The 18,952-nt window shown below is 43.2% G+C and overlaps 1 protein-coding gene and 1 long non-coding RNA gene across 3 annotated transcripts in view; one reads left to right on the plus strand and one right to left on the minus strand.

Moving 5' to 3' along the window:
• ST6GALNAC5 (ST6 N-acetylgalactosaminide alpha-2,6-sialyltransferase 5) overlaps positions 1 to 16,216 on the minus strand; it is a 167,705-nt gene extending 151,489 nt beyond the window's left edge. The window contains exons 1-2 of one of the 2 annotated variants that reach the window (XM_072754847.1): positions 15,979 to 16,216; positions 15,130 to 15,402 (exon numbers count right to left, since the gene is read on the minus strand). In XM_072754847.1, the coding sequence (XP_072610948.1) occupies positions 15,130 to 15,402; positions 15,979 to 15,993 (288 nt within the window). In that variant the 5' untranslated portion in view covers positions 15,994 to 16,216. The remainder of the gene's footprint in view (positions 1 to 15,129; positions 15,403 to 15,978) is intronic. The other variant, XM_072754846.1, reaches the window with a different exon arrangement.
• On the plus strand, positions 14,885 to 18,508 carry LOC140598394 (uncharacterized). The gene is made up of 2 exons (XR_012000816.1): positions 14,885 to 15,150; positions 16,615 to 18,508. It is a non-coding gene; the product is annotated as an uncharacterized lncRNA (long non-coding RNA).
• Positions 18,509 to 18,952: the final 444 nt, after the last annotated feature.

Consider the following 18,952-nt stretch of genomic DNA (forward strand, 5'->3'; position numbering starts at 1 on the left):
GCTTTAGTTTTGCTACTCAAAATGTGGTTCCTGGATCAACAGCAGCAGCATCACAGGGTGCCTCTTACAAATGCAGATTCTTAGCTCCCAAGTCAGATCTAAAGCTTCAGAATCTGGATTCTAATAAGACCCACAGCCGATTCATATGCACATTAATGTTTGAGATGCACTGCTTAAAGGACACAGCATATCACAAACAATGCACAAATTACATTAAAACCCACTCACCTCACCTCTGTCATTCTCTCATAGCATTATCCATAATCATAAACATCCACTCTGTAGTCTAACACCATTCAGGCCCCCAAAAAAGTGCTTCTCCACATTTTTTTTACCCTATCTATGAAACAAAAGTCCACTGTTTTCAAATGCCATTAAGATTTGTGGTCTGTACTGCTGCTAAGGTGGAACTGATCACTGCTTCAGATTGTATATAGGGGAAGGAGAGTAAAATAAGAATTTGAGATTCTGATAAAATAGAATATATGAAAAGAAACTTTGTAGGGGGGGTGAAGTTGAAAAAGAAATAGAAAATCTTCAAGAAGGTAGTCTGCTTACATTTTTAAAAATTAGAAATAATGTGAGTGGGTGGACTTCTACTAAGCATTACCCACATAAAATTCTCAAGCGTGATATTACACATATTTTATTTAATGAAAATTTCATTTTGATTAAACAATAACATGACCAAAAGAATGATTCTGATCAAACCCATAATTGCAATAGGTCAAATGAACCTCTGAACTTGAAAATCTTTCCAAAATGAAGACACAATCATTGTCAATTAGGATGTCTATGGGTCTCCATTTTTACTCTTGCCTCAGGCTCTGCAGATACTGGGGGCAGGTCTGGACATACATAAAATGTAAGTACATGGAAAGACTGAAAATTTTAGGATGGGAAAAAGATATAAGAGGCAAATGCTAACCAAATCATAACGTCTACTTTAATATCAGTAAATGGAAACAAAACAGACAAAAAATCACATGCACTTTTTAAAAAACCACATAGCAGGCTCACATTTAGGTTAAAAAAAAAAAAGAGAATGCAACGCAAAACATCAGCAGAAGTAAACCAAAATTATATCATTATTTACACCAAAGTGTTAGGAATATGGAAACATTTCCCCTTTACTTCTGTTTTTCAAAACGTTTACATTATTTTTAGGAAAAGAAATATAATCAATGCAATTAATGGCTTTTCCTCTATTTTTGTTTGTTTGTTTATACAGAGGTGGGAACAGCTAGAACGTGGTCTGCACAGGTGTGGAGGGATGGGAACTAGAGACTCAGGTATTTTCCATGGGGATGGAAAAAGAAAAAAAAAGGGAGATAACTTCAAAAAATGAATGAGAATGCCAATGTTCATTGCAGCATTATAATTCCCAATGGCCGACAGGTGAAAATAATCCAGGCGTTCATCAGAAGGTACGTGGATAAACATACTGCCGTAGATCCATACAATAGAATATTAGTCATAGAAAAGGAACAAAGTTCTTTTGTTGTTGTTTCAAGTTTTTATTTAAATTCTAGTTAGTTAACATATAGTGTAATATTGGTTTCAAAAGTAGAATTTAGTGATTCATCACTTACATGTAACACCCAGTGCTCATCACAAATGCTCTCCTTAACCCCTGTCACCTATATACATCCCCCACCCTCTTCCCCTCCAGCAACCCTCAGTTTGTTCTCTATAGTTAATAGACTCTTATGGTTTACCTCCCTTTCGTTTTTCCCTTGCCTCCCCTATATTCATCTGTTTTGTTTCTTAAATTCCACATATGAGGGGAATCATGTGGTATTTGTCTTTCTCTGACTTATTTCACTTAGCATAATACATTCTAACCACACCATTGCAAATGGCAAGATTTTATTCTTTCTTATGGCTCAGTAATATTCCTGTGTGTGTGTGTGTGTGTGTGTGTGTGTGTGTGACATTATCTTTATCCATTCATCAGTCAATGGACATTTGGGCTCTTTCTATAATGTGGCTATTGTTCTTTTTATAAAAGGTTTTAATTTTTAAGTAACCTCTACACCCAACAATCTCTACATTCACACAACTACAGGATCAAGAGTTACATACTTTACCAACTGGGGTGGCTATTGTTAATACGCTGCTATAAACATGGACATGCATGTGTCCCTTCAAAACAGTATTTCTTGTATCCTTTGGGTAAATACCTAGCAGTGCAAATGCTGGGTGGTAGGGTAGCTCTATTTTTAATTTTCTGAGGAACCTCCATACTGTTCTCCAGAGTGACTGCACCAGCTTGCATTCCTACCAGCAGTGTAAGAGGGCTCCCCTTTCTCCACATCCTCGCCAACATCTGTTATTTCCTGTATTGTTAATTTTACCCATTCTGACTAGTGTGAGGTGGTATTTCATTGTGGTTTTGATTTGTATTAAAAGGTATAAAGTTTTCATGCATGCTATGGCATAGGTGAACTTCGAAAGCATTCTCAATGAAATAAGTCAGACATAAAGTGACAAATATTGAGTTACTCCGCTTACACACAATATCTAGAATTTGCCTAAATTCTTAAAGACAGAAAATAGAATAGACGTTACCAGGGGCTGGAGGGAAGGGAATGTGGAGTTATTACTAAACAGTTACTGAGTCTCTGTTTGGGATAATGAAAAATTTTGGAAAATAGGTAGTGTTGAGGGCTGACTACACCACGTATGTAGTGTAGTGTAGTAGGTAGTGTAGTATGGCCACTGAGTTGTACACTTATAAATGGTTAAAATGTCAAATTTTGTTATGTATTTGTTACCAAAATAAAAATGTTTTTAAAAATGGATGGGAAGGATTCAGCGATGCCTCGATCTAGAAGATAAAGGAGACAACTCAGGCAAAACAAAACAAAACAAAACAAACAAACAAAACCCAAAAAAGCCCCCAAGCACTGGTTTGATAAAGAGCTTGTTGCAAAGATCTCCTGTTCTCAGTCTTGAGAAACCACCAACCAAGATACATAAAGTGTATCTCCCGCAGTTAGCCATCAGAATAGAGGCAGGCCCTGATGTCTCCAACGACAGAATTATTCTACCTGTAGAATAATAACTCTGGAAGAATAACAGGAGAGCTGAGATTATGCCAAAATCAAGAAATAACAGCTAGCACATAGTTGACAAATGTGAGAACTACAGAGTATTTCAGAGACATCTTTGAGTTAAAAAAAAAAAAAAAGAAAAAGAAAAAAACCAACAAAAAACCAACCAAACAAAACCAGTCAAGAAGAAGAGTCACAGAATTCAGTAAGTTGGTTAAAATAAGATATGGGAACTAAGATGTTTTATAAAACCTGAAGATTCAAAATACAGAAAAATTGCTAATTAAGAAGTAGGCGATAATTACAATTATTTGTGCTATAAAATTTCTTTGTAGGAAAGATGATTATGCCCAAGTAAATCTGTACCGTATATGGACAAGGAATTAGATTTGTATTATACATGGACAGAGAACCAAATCACAGAGTGAAGCACAGAAAATAAAGGCAAACGAGGCGCCTATCTGGACAGGAACCACCTGGTGACCATGAAGACAGCCATCATCTCCATCCCTGCCCTAGAAGCCTATAGGAGATTGCCACAGGCTATCCCCCTGAAACAGCTATTGATAGGTTGGAGGGAATTTAGAGAAAAGTGACCAGAAGGATTACGGGACTATTGGGAACAATTCATAAAACTTAAAAATCTGGCACACAAACTGTCACTGAACAGACAGGTGGGAGATGAAAGGTAGGGAAGGAGGCATCACCATAATTTAAAAGTGCTTTCGGGTTGTAAACAACAGGGAAAGAACAGAGATGTTAAGCTAGTAGAGGGCCGTATACACCTTCAGGATTAATGAGTGGAGGATTGAGCACAATTATCAAGACATATTCCTGACTATTCCAACTTGAACTGGAATATACTTTGGTTTTAAGTTATTAAACAAGATAAGGATCTAATAGCATCGTTCATGCCTCCCTTTACACCACTGATGACATCATATCGATAAAATAATACATATACAGACCCCCACATACCCAACATAAAGGAATAAAAAATGGGAAGGAATAACATTAAAACATCACACATGCGCACATCTGATATGTATAAAAAAATCTCTAAGGAAATACATCCAATTATTAACAGTAGTTATGTCTTGGTGGTAGAAAATAATTGTTAATTTCTTTTTACTTTCTGCCATTTTGAGAAGACAATGAATATAAATGCATTTGCAACTGGGTAGGAGGTTAAGTTTGTTTTTCAGAACTAGTGCTCTGACTCTCTTCTTCCTTCTTATTTCTTTTTCAACCTGCGACAGTAGGGTTGATGCAGAAGAAGCTTTCCCCAGATCAAAAGCTTTCCAATGCTCTCAAAAATGGTCTCTGGGCAAAATCTGCAGAAATGCTACTGAGTTTTGGTGTTCACAGGTTGGCAATACCCTGAAGGATACATCAATTAAGGTCTGGTCCCTCTCCGTCCTTCAAATCTCCTAGTGGCTGAGACACCACCAGGATGCCCCATGGGCTCAGTAAAAAGGGCCCTTCACCTGGCATACCCGTCAGTACTGAGATTCGTAACTCCGTCGAGGACATGAGCTTACTCATCTTAGAGTGATCCTATGGTGCTCATTCCAGAAAAAAAGTCTGGTTGCTACTCCCCAGTTCTTGTGCATCCTGGTCATAGGAACTTATTTTTGACAAAGTGATTCATTTGCCCTCTGATGTTCTGTTCTGTTATCAAAGCACATTCTGTTATCAAAGCACATCAAATCACATCCAAATCTAATAATGTCAAGTACCTGGGATCTCATTGTAGATACTACAGAGTCCAGGATGAGCCACCCTTACTAGAACCCAGTGAGCATGTCATGTCTGTATGGCCAGAAAGAGGGCCCCCTCTGTCAAGAGTGAAGAAGCAATGTGGTGCTATTTCCTGCTAATCTGCTCCTTATTCTTGGTCCTGGTCCTGTTATTTTACCTTAACTACTACTGTAGTCAGGATACCCTGTTCTCCAGGACAGCTCTCTCTTAATTTTATTTTTTTATTTTTTTTAATAATAAGTTTATTTTTTTATTGGTGTTCATCTTAACTTTAAACTTCTGAATTTTTGAGTTAAAAACTCATCACATTTCAAACCGAGCCCAAACCGCACAGAGCTGTTAATAATAATGCGCACAATTCTTCAAGGGATTAGTGACGGCTTGAGCATCAGAGCAAAGCTTTATTCAGTCTGGCTGGGGCATCGGTAGTGAACACACACAGAATTCCTACAATCCCCTTCTCTGTTTTCCATGTTCTGGAATACAGGCAGGATGTCATCACTTCCCACACTTTGTTCAAAACTTGAAACAAGTGATGTAAAAATGAAATGAACCAGCTTTATAATGGAAACACTATGGGTAATGGGTAATGAGAGACAACTTGGAAATCCCTGGCAGCAGCCTGGCAGGTGCGACATTCCCAAGTCACCCCACATATGGGCCCCATAAAAACAGAGATATACATTTTTTGCTCCCAGTCAAATGTTTTTTTAATGAATTGGGAATCCAGACTCCCTCTTGACAAATTTTACATCAATTTATGGCCAATTTCCTTCTGATGCAAGTGAAATAGAAACTTGACTTTTCCTAGAAGTTGTTAACAAGTGATTAAAAGAGAGACAACTGCTCTCTCTGTAAGTCTGTGGGTAAGGCAGGAGGAAATCACTTTCCACCCCATACTTCCAGCAGATCTATACCTGGTAAGATTTATCGTGCAACAACTCGACAAGGTTATTCTAGAAACAAGTCTCTCTTGAGTAGAACTGTTACATAATAGTCTCTCGCAGCTCATTTATTCCACACCCCACTGCCCATGCTGCGATGGAAGCTTTAATTCCTGTTGCGGCCTGGGTGCATTATGGAGTCTCCATAAATGGCTTGCGTTGACCTTAACGATAACACCACTGTTTTGCTCAAGTCAGTGTGTGGTATTAAGATACACAGTGAGGTTCAAAAGTAGATAAAGTTGGAGTGGCATCTGGGATCATCCTCCAACTCTCTTCCCTAACTCCTAAGGGGCGATCTTGAACCACTCACCTGACGTTTGAGACCTGCCAATGACACGGTGGGGTGGGCAGCCACACAAACCGACGGAGGGGCAGGCACCTGGGGTCTCTTTATCCTCTGACCACCAGCATCATTCTCTCAGATCACAGCACCAGTCTGATCACTGGTCCCTCTTCCCTTCACCCAGAACTGCTCTGACCTGTGCTGAATAAAACACTGAAGCTTTGGTAATCCATTGGAAGACACATCTGATTGGAGTCACTCCTACAACTTACCCCCTAAAGACATCCTCAAAATGTTTAGAATAAAACCTAACCTCCATAGCATGTAAATAGTGATATCCAAATCCGCACTGTGATTTCATGTCTGTTCATCTGCCTTCCAATAGATGTAAGTTTCGTGGTGTCAGAGGTCACACCTATACGTTGTTGCCTCCTGGGTCTTGAATACAACGTCAAGTATATGGTAGGTCCACAACATTATTTGATAAATAAAGTAATTACTGAACTTATGTATCTTCCACACACTAGCTCAGGCCTAAAAGCTACATGACTTGCCAGAGAGCTCACAACAAGTAAAAAGCTTGGATATGTCTTCCTGCCTCCCGAAATACCACACTGTCCTCAAACATGGGCATTCCTACGTCTCAACACCTGGTCTACCACCCTGAAGGGTCAGCAGATGCTGCTCTGTATTTAAAGGGGATCCAGAAATTAAAGATGTGGATGTCACATATGTGAAGTCTCTTCTGGCCCTGCTTATTATCCTTTCTATCCACTCCTGTGATTAGTCTGTGAGCCACACTTGTTCAAATCTCTTCCTACTATAAATAGTTACAATAGGACACTGCTCATCTGACATTCTATTGAGATTTATTGAGTTTTGACATATATGGGATACATTTGTAGGTTCTGGAGATACCATGTGTGGATTAAGTTATGTTCCTTGGCTTCAAAATGCTACACTCTAGTCAGGGAGAGAAGCATGTGGACAAATAACCACAATATTGTGGGATTAGAGGCATATACAAGATCCAGACACTATTTTAACACTCAGCAACATATAGTGGTAATTGTAGTATTTCCTCCTGTGTGATTTTCCTGTGGTCAGAACTAGGTCCTTCCTCTCATTCCCTCCCCTGAGCCTAACACATCACAGGTGCTCAGTCAATATGTGATTATTACTGATGCAAGGCTGGCGTAAGAGAATGCGGGCTCTACTCTGCACGGAGATTACGTGTGGGAAAACTCTCGAAAGGAGATGCTTGAGCTGGATCTTAATGAATGATTAGTTCTTTACCTGGCAGATAAAAGGAGAAAAGGCATTCCATGATGGAGGAGAAACAGGGAAGCAGGAGACAGCAAGATGTATTCCCAGGGTGTGTGGAGCTTGGGTAGAGGCAATGTGAGTTTGGAGAACTAAGTTAGACCGACCCTATTGGGCCTTGTGAGCCTTCCCATGGAGTCTGAACTCGATCCTCTAGGCAATGGGAGGCCATTGGAGGCATGCAAGGAACATGAGCAGATCTCTAAATTCAAAATGCAATAATGCAGTTCAGTCAGTGGAGAGGTCCCATATGTGCAATTAATTTCCAGAATATGCTTTCTAATTTAAAAAAATTGTTTAACTCTGCCTTTCGGTCTGCTAGAGTGTTCTCAGAGTCTGTGAGGTTCCCAGGCAGACTACAGACACCTTCTTGCCACTAAAAGAAAATATAATAAAAAGTTCTGTTTTCAAACCGAGCTACTCTCAAGGTCACTTTTCCCTACTAGGAGTAAAATGGTTTCTTATTTGCCTGAAGTAATTCTATCTCAGGATACGTATTACATCTCAGAACTTAGGAGGAGTCAGTGGTTACTTGCAGAATGGCAGTGCTTCAAACACGTGCTTCACTGAGTCTCCTGGTGATGTTTTCTCTCCCACTCTGGAGGGGGTAATTCAGCGAAATGAGTGGTCTGTTCATGATGCTTTTCCGCAAATAATAACATGGCGCTCCTGTTGGCCTGGTTTACTCTCTAAAGGCAAAACCCACTCTGATTTGCAAATTGTTCCAATCACATGGGTACCATACCATGCATTTTATGAAGCCTTTAAAGTCCCCACTGCCAAGCCAGTGGTTGGTAGAAGCTCTTTTGAACCATCCAGAACTATATTCATTTCAGAATAATAAGATATTTAAATATTTATTTCTTTCCAATAACCGGGTAGGCCTAGGCTCTTCATTTTAATAAATGCTGTTCAAATAATGTCGAGTCACTGCCTAGAATATATTGGCACTGAATTTTCCTCATGGTAATGACATTCGTGTCAGAGACCCGCGTTATAGACCCAGCTTTGCCACTCATGGGAGGCAAATCACACGAGCACTTCCGAATTCCTTTTGGTAACTGTCAAGTTTTCCTTCCAGCTCAAAATTCTGAGCATGTTTTAAGAGATCCGATTAGTACAAGAACACAGAAATGCAATAGTTGCAGAACTACAAATGGTGGCAGGAGAAACTGATATTTATGACGTAGTGCCAAATGGTCGGAAAATTTTCAGATGGGTTCGGTTTACAAGAAATTAAAATCTTTGTATAGACATACTCATTTATGCCACAAATACTCACTGAAGACCCATTCTATATCAGACATTGTATTAAAGGCTGAGAATACAATGACAAGAAAGAAAAAAAGAAAAAAGCCCCAGCTTCCAAGAGCTGATTGTAGAGCAGGAAAAGCAGACACTCTTAGACAAAAAAAAAAAAAAAACAACAATAAGCGGGAATAAGTATTATCATGGGATCCTGGGTATGAAGACAAAACATACAGCTCAGATCTAACCTGGGCTACAAGGCAGGGAAGGCTTCCCTGTGGATATGCGTCTAAACTGAAAGAATATGCATGCCTATGACTTTTATTTGGGAGACCTTATTGAATAGAGCATGCAATAAAAATATTTATTTGTCCCAAGCCTAGACTAAGAGTTTAGGACTAAAAGAGCTCGTGAAGAAGAATCTGAGTGCATTTCATAAATATCCTCCACCCTCAAGTTTTTATCAGTTTTTTGATCATAAACTCACTCCTAAGGGATTCTTCTCTTGAATCAGGTTCACAAGGTATGGATAATAATATTATTTAAGAAATAGTAATTCCTTGTCTTTCGATGCTTACGATCCTTCACAGCTGCTCTGAGAGTATATAGTAGATGTGCAGGAGGTTTCAATGATTTGTTGATTAGTGATGGGTTTTGGGTTTTCACAGTGTTTTCTCCTCTCCGATCTTCCTTTATCTCGGCGTTCAGAGGATGGGCATTAGATTGCACTGTCACCTGACCCTAAAGGTCATGGGAAGTCCCCTCTGTAGTACATGTCATGTTTCCAGGACAGATCTGATGGCAAACGTTCTGTCTGGTGGCCCACACAAATTTATCATACCACGAGTTATGAGAGTTGGTTTGGAAAACATGGTTAACATGTGACAGAAACAGTTGAACAGGGCAACAGGGTTAGCTCCCTGCAAGAGTCCGGAAGACCCTCATAAAGAGACTGCATATTTTGAATTTAAGATCTACCCACTTTGAAGTTGCTTTGCCATTCAAGTTGTTTACTAAGTATTTGTTGCATGTCACATATTATATATATATAGACAAACGCACACATATATACTAAAAAAGGGCTAAAAACGCAATTTTAGTTTGAAAGTTTTATAGCTTCTAAACTAATTATAGTATTTAATTTATTTTATAGAGAGAAAGATCACAGAAATTGCCTCCCTTTTAGTGTCAGTCCCTTGATTTATTGTTTCCTGGTTTCATATTATTATTCAGCACTTGCTTTATTATTTAACCTCTCTTGCTTCTTTGTCTTTTCTCTCCAATTAGATCAAAGATTCTTTGATGGTAGGCACCGTGTTCTTCCTCCAGAATACCTAATTTTGCAACTATTAGGCCTTCAATGAATATTTACTTAGGGCTATGAGTAGTTCAAAAACCCAGAAACAAATTAGCTACAGAACTACACATATGATGATTAAAAACACTTCAAATGATGATTCTCAAACTTTAATGTGCACACGAGTTGTAAGGGAAACCGGTTAAAATGGAAACTCCTAAATCTCATTCCCAAGGAGTCCTCTTTTAAACCATTTCTTCATCTTCCTTCCATTATTATTACTAGTAGTGCAGTAGTAGTAAACCAAATTAGGAAAGATGAGACATACCAGGGCCTTGGGACTGCACGGGTGGGTCTTATAGGCAAAGGACTTCACATAAGGTGAGGCAGCTTTATCCCTCTCCACAACCCCCTCTCCCCATATACTCTGTTTTCTTCTTTCCTTCAATAAATCTGTGCTATGTGCTAAGTGTCAAGTATTATTCTAAGACCTGGAGTTAAACTAGTCAATGTACAAATACTTTGCTATCACAGCACTTAGAATCTACCTGGGGAGGGGGGGGGGGAGAAAACAATAGAAAAGTAAACTTTAAGATTCTTTCAGATATTGTTAACTAGTATAAGGAAAATGAAACAGGCTAATATGATAGAGAATGACGAAGAAGGAGTTATTTAGAGAGTGTGGTCCAGAAGCAGATGACAGGTGATGTGAGGACTGAATGACCAGAAGGAACTAACCATGTACAAAATCTTCAGCGAGATCCTTCCAGGGAGACGGAACAGCAAGTGCAAAGGCCCTGAGGCACAATGACTTTCCAAGGATCAGCAAGGAGGCCAGAATGCCCGGAAGTGGAGAGGAAGCCAGCTCAGACTCATTTTCCAGATGTGGTCTGGATTTTGGGCATGAGGGTATCTTGGCATTTACTCCTCGGGAAGCTGGAGAAATCCCCCCGGCTCTCAGAATTAAGAGAGGTTATTAGTATAATAAATGCTATACGAACATCTCTCCTGTTAGAAGCAACCACATTATTGCAACTCCTCACCCATGAAAAATAGTTCATTTTATAATTCCTTTTGGTTGACGATGTGTGATAACAGGGTCTCATCACCATTGGCAGATTACATTTCGTAGCACTTGAGCGCTGAAAATTAGCTCACTTTGAATTTGAGATCCAAATTATCTATCGTTGATTGGATGCCTCAAATATTGTAAAACAGGGTTTAATAAATGGTGCGAAGTTATATCTGAGAGCTTATATGCTTTTTAAAAGGAAGAATACTTATGCTACACTTCCAAAGTAAGTTTTATGGCGTGTGCCCCTTTCTCCGGTTTTGAATGGTTTTTCAGCTCTTGCATTGACTTGTCCTATCAGTCCAGCTGGACACCTGCGAATTAATAGCATCACATGCTGTTACCTCCAAGCAGTTCCATTTGGTCTGAATAACTGAGCGCGTAAGGAAGGAAAGAACCAAGGACAAGCGTGTTATTAGTACGTGTAAAATCCATTCCTGGGAGCTACTACTGAAGCAAGGAGATAGCGGCTCGGCTTCAGATCCCATTGATCACTGCTCTTTCATAAGCCATCTCAGAAAAGGGCAGCCCAGGTGACAAGTGGGCCTTCTGTGATAAGGGCTCCTGTCCACTGCAAATGGGAATCGGCTCGTAGTTGCATTTCACAGGGTCCACCAGATGGCAAATGACTTTATCTACCCAGACCAGATCCAGGCTGGAAACAGACTACACTCCATGCCCCCTTCCGCTCTGCTGGGAGAATTGGAGCTTTTCTCCGAAGGGTGCTAGATTTAGTGTGTGTGCCCATGCGTGTGTGTGTGTGTGTGTGTGTGTGTGCGCGTGTGGGTGTGCACACACACATGCTTTAGTTTAGCTATCCATGATGCTGTAGTTCCAAATACAGAAGGTTTCCAGAGCCATGAAAATTGGCTTCTGTGCTTGTGTCTCCTGATCTGGCTAGAAATCAGTGGCTTCCAAAACTGGGGGCCAGAACAGAAAGGGCAGGATACAGACACAGCAGCTGCAGCGGGAGACATGAGCAAGATTGAAATGAGTTGGTGAAACGTTTGTGGGAAAAGGGCTGGGGAAAAGGGTTGGAAATGAAGAGAAAGAATCCATCTAACAGAAAAGGAAATGTCTTCATTATCACAAGAAACTCCAAGTGGCCTTCACTTAGTCACACTGGAATTACAATTTCAGCTCACATCGTTTGTGAACGAGGAAGTAGAGAATATGACCACAGAAAGTGATATTTTAAGCTTCAACACACATTGCTCATCACTGGCTTGACTTGCAGCATGTCTTTCAACAAAAGCACATAGTGATTTAATCTCAACAGTAATTTAGTCTGCAGCCGTATGAGACAAGACTATCATTGCAGACAGGCTGTAATTTGAGAAATTCAGGTGCTGGGGATTAGGACCACCTGTTGAATTTAATCTTAGAGTTATAATGTTAATACCATCATGTAACTGAACATAAACACTACGTATTTATCAGACTCTGGGACTTCCAGCCATGGAGATGTGAACATTTTCCTGAATGGTATCGGAACTCTCTCCAGATTCTGTAAATCAACGGCAAATAAAAAGTCTGTTGGAATTCTGCTCCAATACGCAGTAGCATATGGCTTGGTGGTCATCACATTCAGCACATCCTATAATTTTTCTGAGGCCTGATAGGAGAGTGAAAAATAAAGCAGTATCATCTAGCAACATAATCAGAACAGAAAGTCTTTGATTTCTTGCCCTCCCCTGCTAATCCAGAAAAAAAATCCTAGCAATATTCTAACAAATTGCCACCTCTGCCTAAGCAACACTATAAGAAGATTCCAAGTAAACCTAAGTAAACAGCAACTTTTGAAGAGTACATGAACCCTACAGGCACCTCCCTCTAAGCCATCAGAAATGAAAACTTCACCCAATTTCCAGCCGGTTAAATAGTAGCAGGGAAGTGATGGCATCTTGAGTGGAAGTTCACATGTAATTCAGTGGGACAATCGGGATAATGTCTAGAGAGAAGGCATAGATTCTGAGATTTGCATTTGTTCTTTTGCTTGGGATGGGTAAACTGTTGAATCATTTGAGTATGGAATCTGATGACACATCGGTTTTCTAAGAAAGAATTCCGCTGGTATTAATAAGATGCAAAAACCTTCCTGGTCACATTTATAAATCCCTGCTAAGAATTCCAAGGGCTTTCACACATATTTATCATCCATATTAACACTTCACAGTTTATAAAACCCTTTACTATAGATTATCTTGATTCTCATACAGAGTTTTGACATTCCTTTCAAAAAAGGCTGTTTTTCATTTTAATGAAATAACGCTCTGATACATTGACAATGGAATCCAATATATTTGTGTGAATAAACACTGTTCTGAAAACAAACGTGAGGGCATCGTATTGTGCCTTATGCTGTCAATATTCTTAGCTGCTGTCTGTCCAGCAGGAGAACACAGGAAGGAAAATATTAGAATACCTTCCCAAAGGCAGATCAAAACTTTCAGCAAATTTCCCTTTTGACGCTCCATTAATCAAGCCTCACAAGTGCTATAAAGCCATTTCCACTAAACAACAGCCACGAAAATCCAGCAAGTCCAATATATTCATCATATACCAGTTACACATAAACATCACAGTCGGAAGCAGAGGGTCTAAACTTTTCTGGAACTCCAGCCCATATAGGTTGCTCGCACAGAGAGATACAAAGAAGGTCATCGATCGACATCTTAAGGAGAAAAGTGAAGCTTTTACCGTAAAGCTGATGATCCTCTCTACTTTTGATTTTAACCAGCTGCCTCCCCACTCCCTGAATCACTTCCTAATGAAATCCCTTCCTCTTTTCTGCTTTCCCCAAGTTGTCCCCAGGGCAAAGTCTACCTTTTCAGAGACAGAATTCCCTTAAACCTTCCAGGGCAGTGATCCTTCTCATTTCTGCCGTTTTATACCTAGCATTTCTTGTACATTATACCTATTGGTCTATCTCTCCTTCCACCCACCCACATTTCATGGTATGGTTTTCTTCCACAAGCATTCAAGGACCCCGAACAGCTGCGGCCTGCCTTAAATTCTTTTTTTTTACTTTCCCCAGATCCTTTTTGCCATATGCATGACACACACGAGTGGAAATCTTTTGATCGCCACTTCAAAAAAAAGTTGGGACTTTTCCATGCAAGGGAAGGCCCATCTTTTCCCGCAGAAGGACCACCTGCTTAAATGTTACTTTGGTCCACAAGCATAACATCCGGTCACATAAAAAGGCAAGACAGCTAGGTAGTTTCAAGAAATCCCCTAACCTTCATAGAGCAGATACAGAGTGGAAGTGGGTTTTAATAAAAGCATATTAGCAGCTTCAAATAATGGGAAATATGTATATATATATATATATTTTAATGGGGGAATATATTTAAACTGTATTACAATCATTATTATTATTATTATTATTATTATTATTATTATTTCCAGAATCAGGAGACTTGATAAGAATTCTCCCGGAGGCTTTGCACCCTGAAACCTGAGATTTGCTATTTGGGGGGGTGGGGGAGGGAAGAGGGAAGAGGCTTGCTTTTTTTTTTTTTTTTTTAATTCATCTTATTAATTATTAACCAAGCCATGCAACGGCTTCCCGGAAGGCAGAGGAGGACAGGCCCTGAGCCGGGAGTTGCGAGGCAGTGCAAGCCCTGGGGGGCGCCTGCAGGGCCCCGCTCCCCGAGGCTGGGGGCGCCCGGGGCCATCCGAGGCCGGGAGGGGAGCGGAAGCTTCCAGCAGCTCCAGCCCTCGGCGGGGCCCGGCTGCGCCCTCCCCGCGCCCTCCCCGCGCCCTCCCCGCCCGCGCGCGCCTCGGCGGCCCAGCCCCGCGCAGCCAGGAGCCTGCACCCGCCTCCCCGCCGCCCTGCGCCCGCCGCCGCTGCAACTGTGGGCACCGGCGGGCCCTGCTTGCAGGTGCCAGTTAGCAAGTGGGGGCGCTGGGTGCATGCATCTCACCCCGGGGCCCCGGGAAACTTTATGCCTCCGCCTCCCACGGGAATTCCCAGCCCGCAGGCCCCACCGCCCGCCCCCGGAGGGTGCGCACCCGCGCGGTCCAGCCTCCGCAGGGGGCGCCTACTCACGGCGCCTCCCAGCCCCGGGAAAGGGGCAGGCTCAGGTGCGCGGGATGCCCGGGCGGGGTGGCGTGCGCGCCGGCGAGCGAGCTGTCACCTTGCGGTCCCTCACGCCGAGGTATCCGTCCAGCGGCCGCGGCGCGGCGGGGGCGGGGGCGGGGGCCGGGGCCCGGGCCCGGGCGGGGGGGCTGCTCGCGGCCGCCGGGGGCGCGCTGCCGGCTGCGTCCTGCTGCTGCTGCTGCTGCTGCTGCTGCTGCTGCTGCTGCCGCCGCTGCGGGGGCCGCTCCCTCTGGCCGCCGAGGCTGCTGTACACGAGCAACAAGCTGGTGCACATGGTGGTGAGCGCCAAGCACACGGCCAGACCGTGGCGCTGCGGGCGGGAGAGCGCAGGAGAGCCGCTGAGGGCCGCGGCCCGGGGGTCCCGCGCGGCGCCAGGGGTGCCCGAGCGCCCACCCCGCGGCCGAGCGCAGGCTCCGGAGGGCGCCCCCCGGGCTGGGCTGCTGGAACCCCGGGCCCCGCGCCCCGCCCTTGCAGCGCTCCGTGCAAGTTTGCGACCCAAGAAAACCCAGAAAGTCTGCCCAGGTGCCCCCCCACGCCCGCCCCCTGCGTCCCCGCCCCTCTTAGTTGTTGCCAGGCTGTTGCTCGCCTTGGGGGGGCCTCCCCCGCTCCCGCTGCACCCCCCGCTCCCGCAGGCTCCCGCAGGCTCCCCAGACCTCCCCGACATCCAGGAGCACCCGCAGCCCGAGTTCCGAGCCAGGCGGCGCCCGAGGACCCCGCAGGGGAGGGGTGGGGGGGGACACGGAGCAGGTGGAAAGTTGTCCCTTTGCAACCAGGCGCGCCGGCTGCGCGGGGCGAGGCGCCCCCGGGGCTCTCCGGTGCCCCCCCCCCCGCCGCCTCCCCGGGGTGCCCGCGTCTGCCCGCAGGAGTTGCAACAAATGCCTCTCACCATCAGGGTCCTCATGGTGGGCACCTCCCGCGTGGGGGATCCTCAGGCGCGCGCGTGCAGAGCCACTTTTTCCTGGGGGGCGTCCATGGCGCGGGGCGCGGGCGCGGGGCGGGGGGCGCGGGGGGACCCGAGCAGGCGGCGCTCGCGGAGACCAGAGGCCGAATTAAAACTGAACCGGACCCTCGTAGTGTCTCCGCGATCCACACAACTGCCGCCTGCCGCCGCCTGCTGGGTCCTAGAGACCTCTGCAGCTCCCCCACCCCGCCCCCCTCCTCGCCCCCAAATAAGCATCTTCTCAGCCTGGTGGAATTTCTGGGAGCGTGAACCGTGCCTCGGTACCCACCTATCGGTCTTATTCATCGTCTGTGAAGTCATCAAGTGCAAAGCAAGGAGAGCCCTGGGGAGCTTTGCAAACTCCATCCTCTTTTTGAAATTCTGATAAAAACAGCGAGTCCACCTGCCCCCACCCCCCCACCCCCGGGTCGTCGGTTTTGCATTTGTATTCACAGCCCCGGGGAGATGATGTTTCCAAAACATTATGGTTTCGGTTGTCCAAGAGTGTAGGCTTTCTGAAATCCTCCTCTATTTTTATTTTTATGTTTTTTATTTATTTATCTTTTTTACTTTTTTTTTTAGATCCGCTTACTCGCGTGCAACCCTGATAATCCAAATTTCCGTCCACGCGGTTTCATTCATTGACTTGTTTCGAACACCACGATGTCTGTTTCTGCCGGGACTCTGAGGTTCCTGGCATTCTTCTAAACGGTTTTCAAGTGTTAGAAACATTCAGCACGTCATGGCCACATGATTCACCGGACCTGTAGATTCTTCGGAATTGCAAGACAAGATTTCTGGCTGCTGGAGAGAAAACTGCTTATTCGTGAAGACTCCTGGGGACCTCGGTGGTCTCCTCCCAGTGGTCTGCACTGCACAGACAGCACATAACTTCACATTTGGAACATTGATTGCAATTTCTGAAAAATCATTGTTTCGTGTTGGGAAGTCCACATCACTAGATTGTTGTAAGGACATCCCCCCCCCCCCCCCCCACGTTGAATCACAAATGGCCTTTGTTAAATGTCTAATTTAGTTAGAAACATATTTCTTGTGAAACTGCCCTGCGAGGATAGTTGTCTTCAAGTATTCCTTAACACCTCACCTGTAGCAGCGAAATGTTAAAGATTACATTAACATGGAAATGACGAGCAGGCCAACTGAACCATAGGCACAATAAGAGTTTTCTCAAGGCCAAAAAAGGCATTACAATCATTTTTTAATCTTCAGTAATCCATTGCTCCACTGATGATACAACAGGAAACTATTTTTAACTTATGAGGCATCCTTCCATACTTAGTATTTAAAAAGTTAAAATTACTGGTACAACAGTGACTGTCAGTGCAATGTGGTTGGGGGAAGGCAAGACACACATAGGATTTAGCCTTTTAAGGAAAGACCAAAAAAAAAAAAAAAATTCAAAACAGGGTCCAACATTGCCAGCCTTGAAGCTATTTATTCAATTTGTTCTTTAGGCATGAATAGTACCAGTTGTTAGGGCAGGAAAAGCAGCAGCCAGAAGAGAATCTTATCGGGTCTTGGCAATTCTTTATAGTATAGTTGCACTTGACACTCAAATTAGGGAAACAAAGGACCAACTTGATGAATCATCGCAAACAGATTATCTGTGTTTCTCCAGGGCTCCTTCTGAGATGCTACTAGACGGAGCTCCTGCATTTTTCAGGACCATTCCCCTTCCATCTAGCAAGTTGCCCAGTGACGGATAAAACACTTCTAATATATTTTGCTATGCCAAACAGAGCCATCATATTTATGATTTAAGCTCATGGCAGCACGTTGGACATCTGTTACACGGTATGTCTGACCACATTCATTAGGCTTAGGCTTTTTTTTTTTTTTTTTCCTCATGGGATGGCAGTTAGTTAGTTGCTAAATCTACTTATGGGATGGCCGGAGTAAATTTAAAAATGTAATTCTGGACTTGATTTAAATAATTTCAAGGTCTCTAGCTTTCAAGTACTTGATTAGATGGATGTGATGGTTTTAGGCCGTCTGGCCTGAGAGCCAAAAGGACAAGGTGGGGGCGGGGGAAGGGCAGATGAAACAAATGATAGAAGTTAAAATCCTTGGGCTGTTCAGTTCAGTGAGCATTTCATTATCACCTGCTATCTGGTGGTTCTATATTAGGGAATGCAGAGATGAATAAGACACGGATCCTCTCCCCTTGGATACATACACACAACCTAGGGTGTGTATGTTTGTGTGTGTGTGTGCACAGAAAGTATGCTAGACACGTCTGTAAGCAGGCAATAAAAGACCGTACTGAGCTTCAACATATATTTATCAAGTGCCTACCCACGTTAAGCACCTACTATGTTCCAGATGTTGGGGATACCTGGATAAATAAATTATGCGCTGCCCTGAGGGAACTCAGTCTCTTCCCAGATAAATGCTATGAACCTTTATGTTATAAAGAACTAACCAGGACACAATTAAAATACTTGATTCGTTTTCAGCTTCTGAGTGCTTGCTTATTTAAGATCTAAGGGGTTTGATATTCTAAAGGTCCCCGCCTGTGTTTGTGTAACTTCATGCACACTTTTAAGCTAATACTTTGAATATCCGGAAAGGGAAGAAAAGAGACAGCCCTTGCAGACACTTGCTTGACCTGGAGACAAGAAAACAAGCCGATAAAGCTATTTTAGTTCATCTAACGTGTCCAGTTCAATACAAAGTGAATTGGGGAATCACAATTTGTTTCTCAAAATCCAGGTAGCTGAGATAGATTTCTCACCACTTAAAATTTTGCCACATTTCTGCCTCCGGTGCCATCACATCCAATCAAATAGATTCCTACTTTTGAAAAAAAGAAAGGAAAGGAAGAGAAAAGAAATTGAGTGTTCCACAATGTAGGTTATGTAATAAACTGAAGGCGAGAACTTATGAAACAAGGCATGTC

The sequence above is a fragment of the Vulpes vulpes genome, chromosome 3 (genome assembly GCF_048418805.1).
Source record: "Vulpes vulpes isolate BD-2025 chromosome 3, VulVul3, whole genome shotgun sequence".
Taxonomy (NCBI): Eukaryota; Metazoa; Chordata; class Mammalia; order Carnivora; family Canidae; genus Vulpes; species Vulpes vulpes.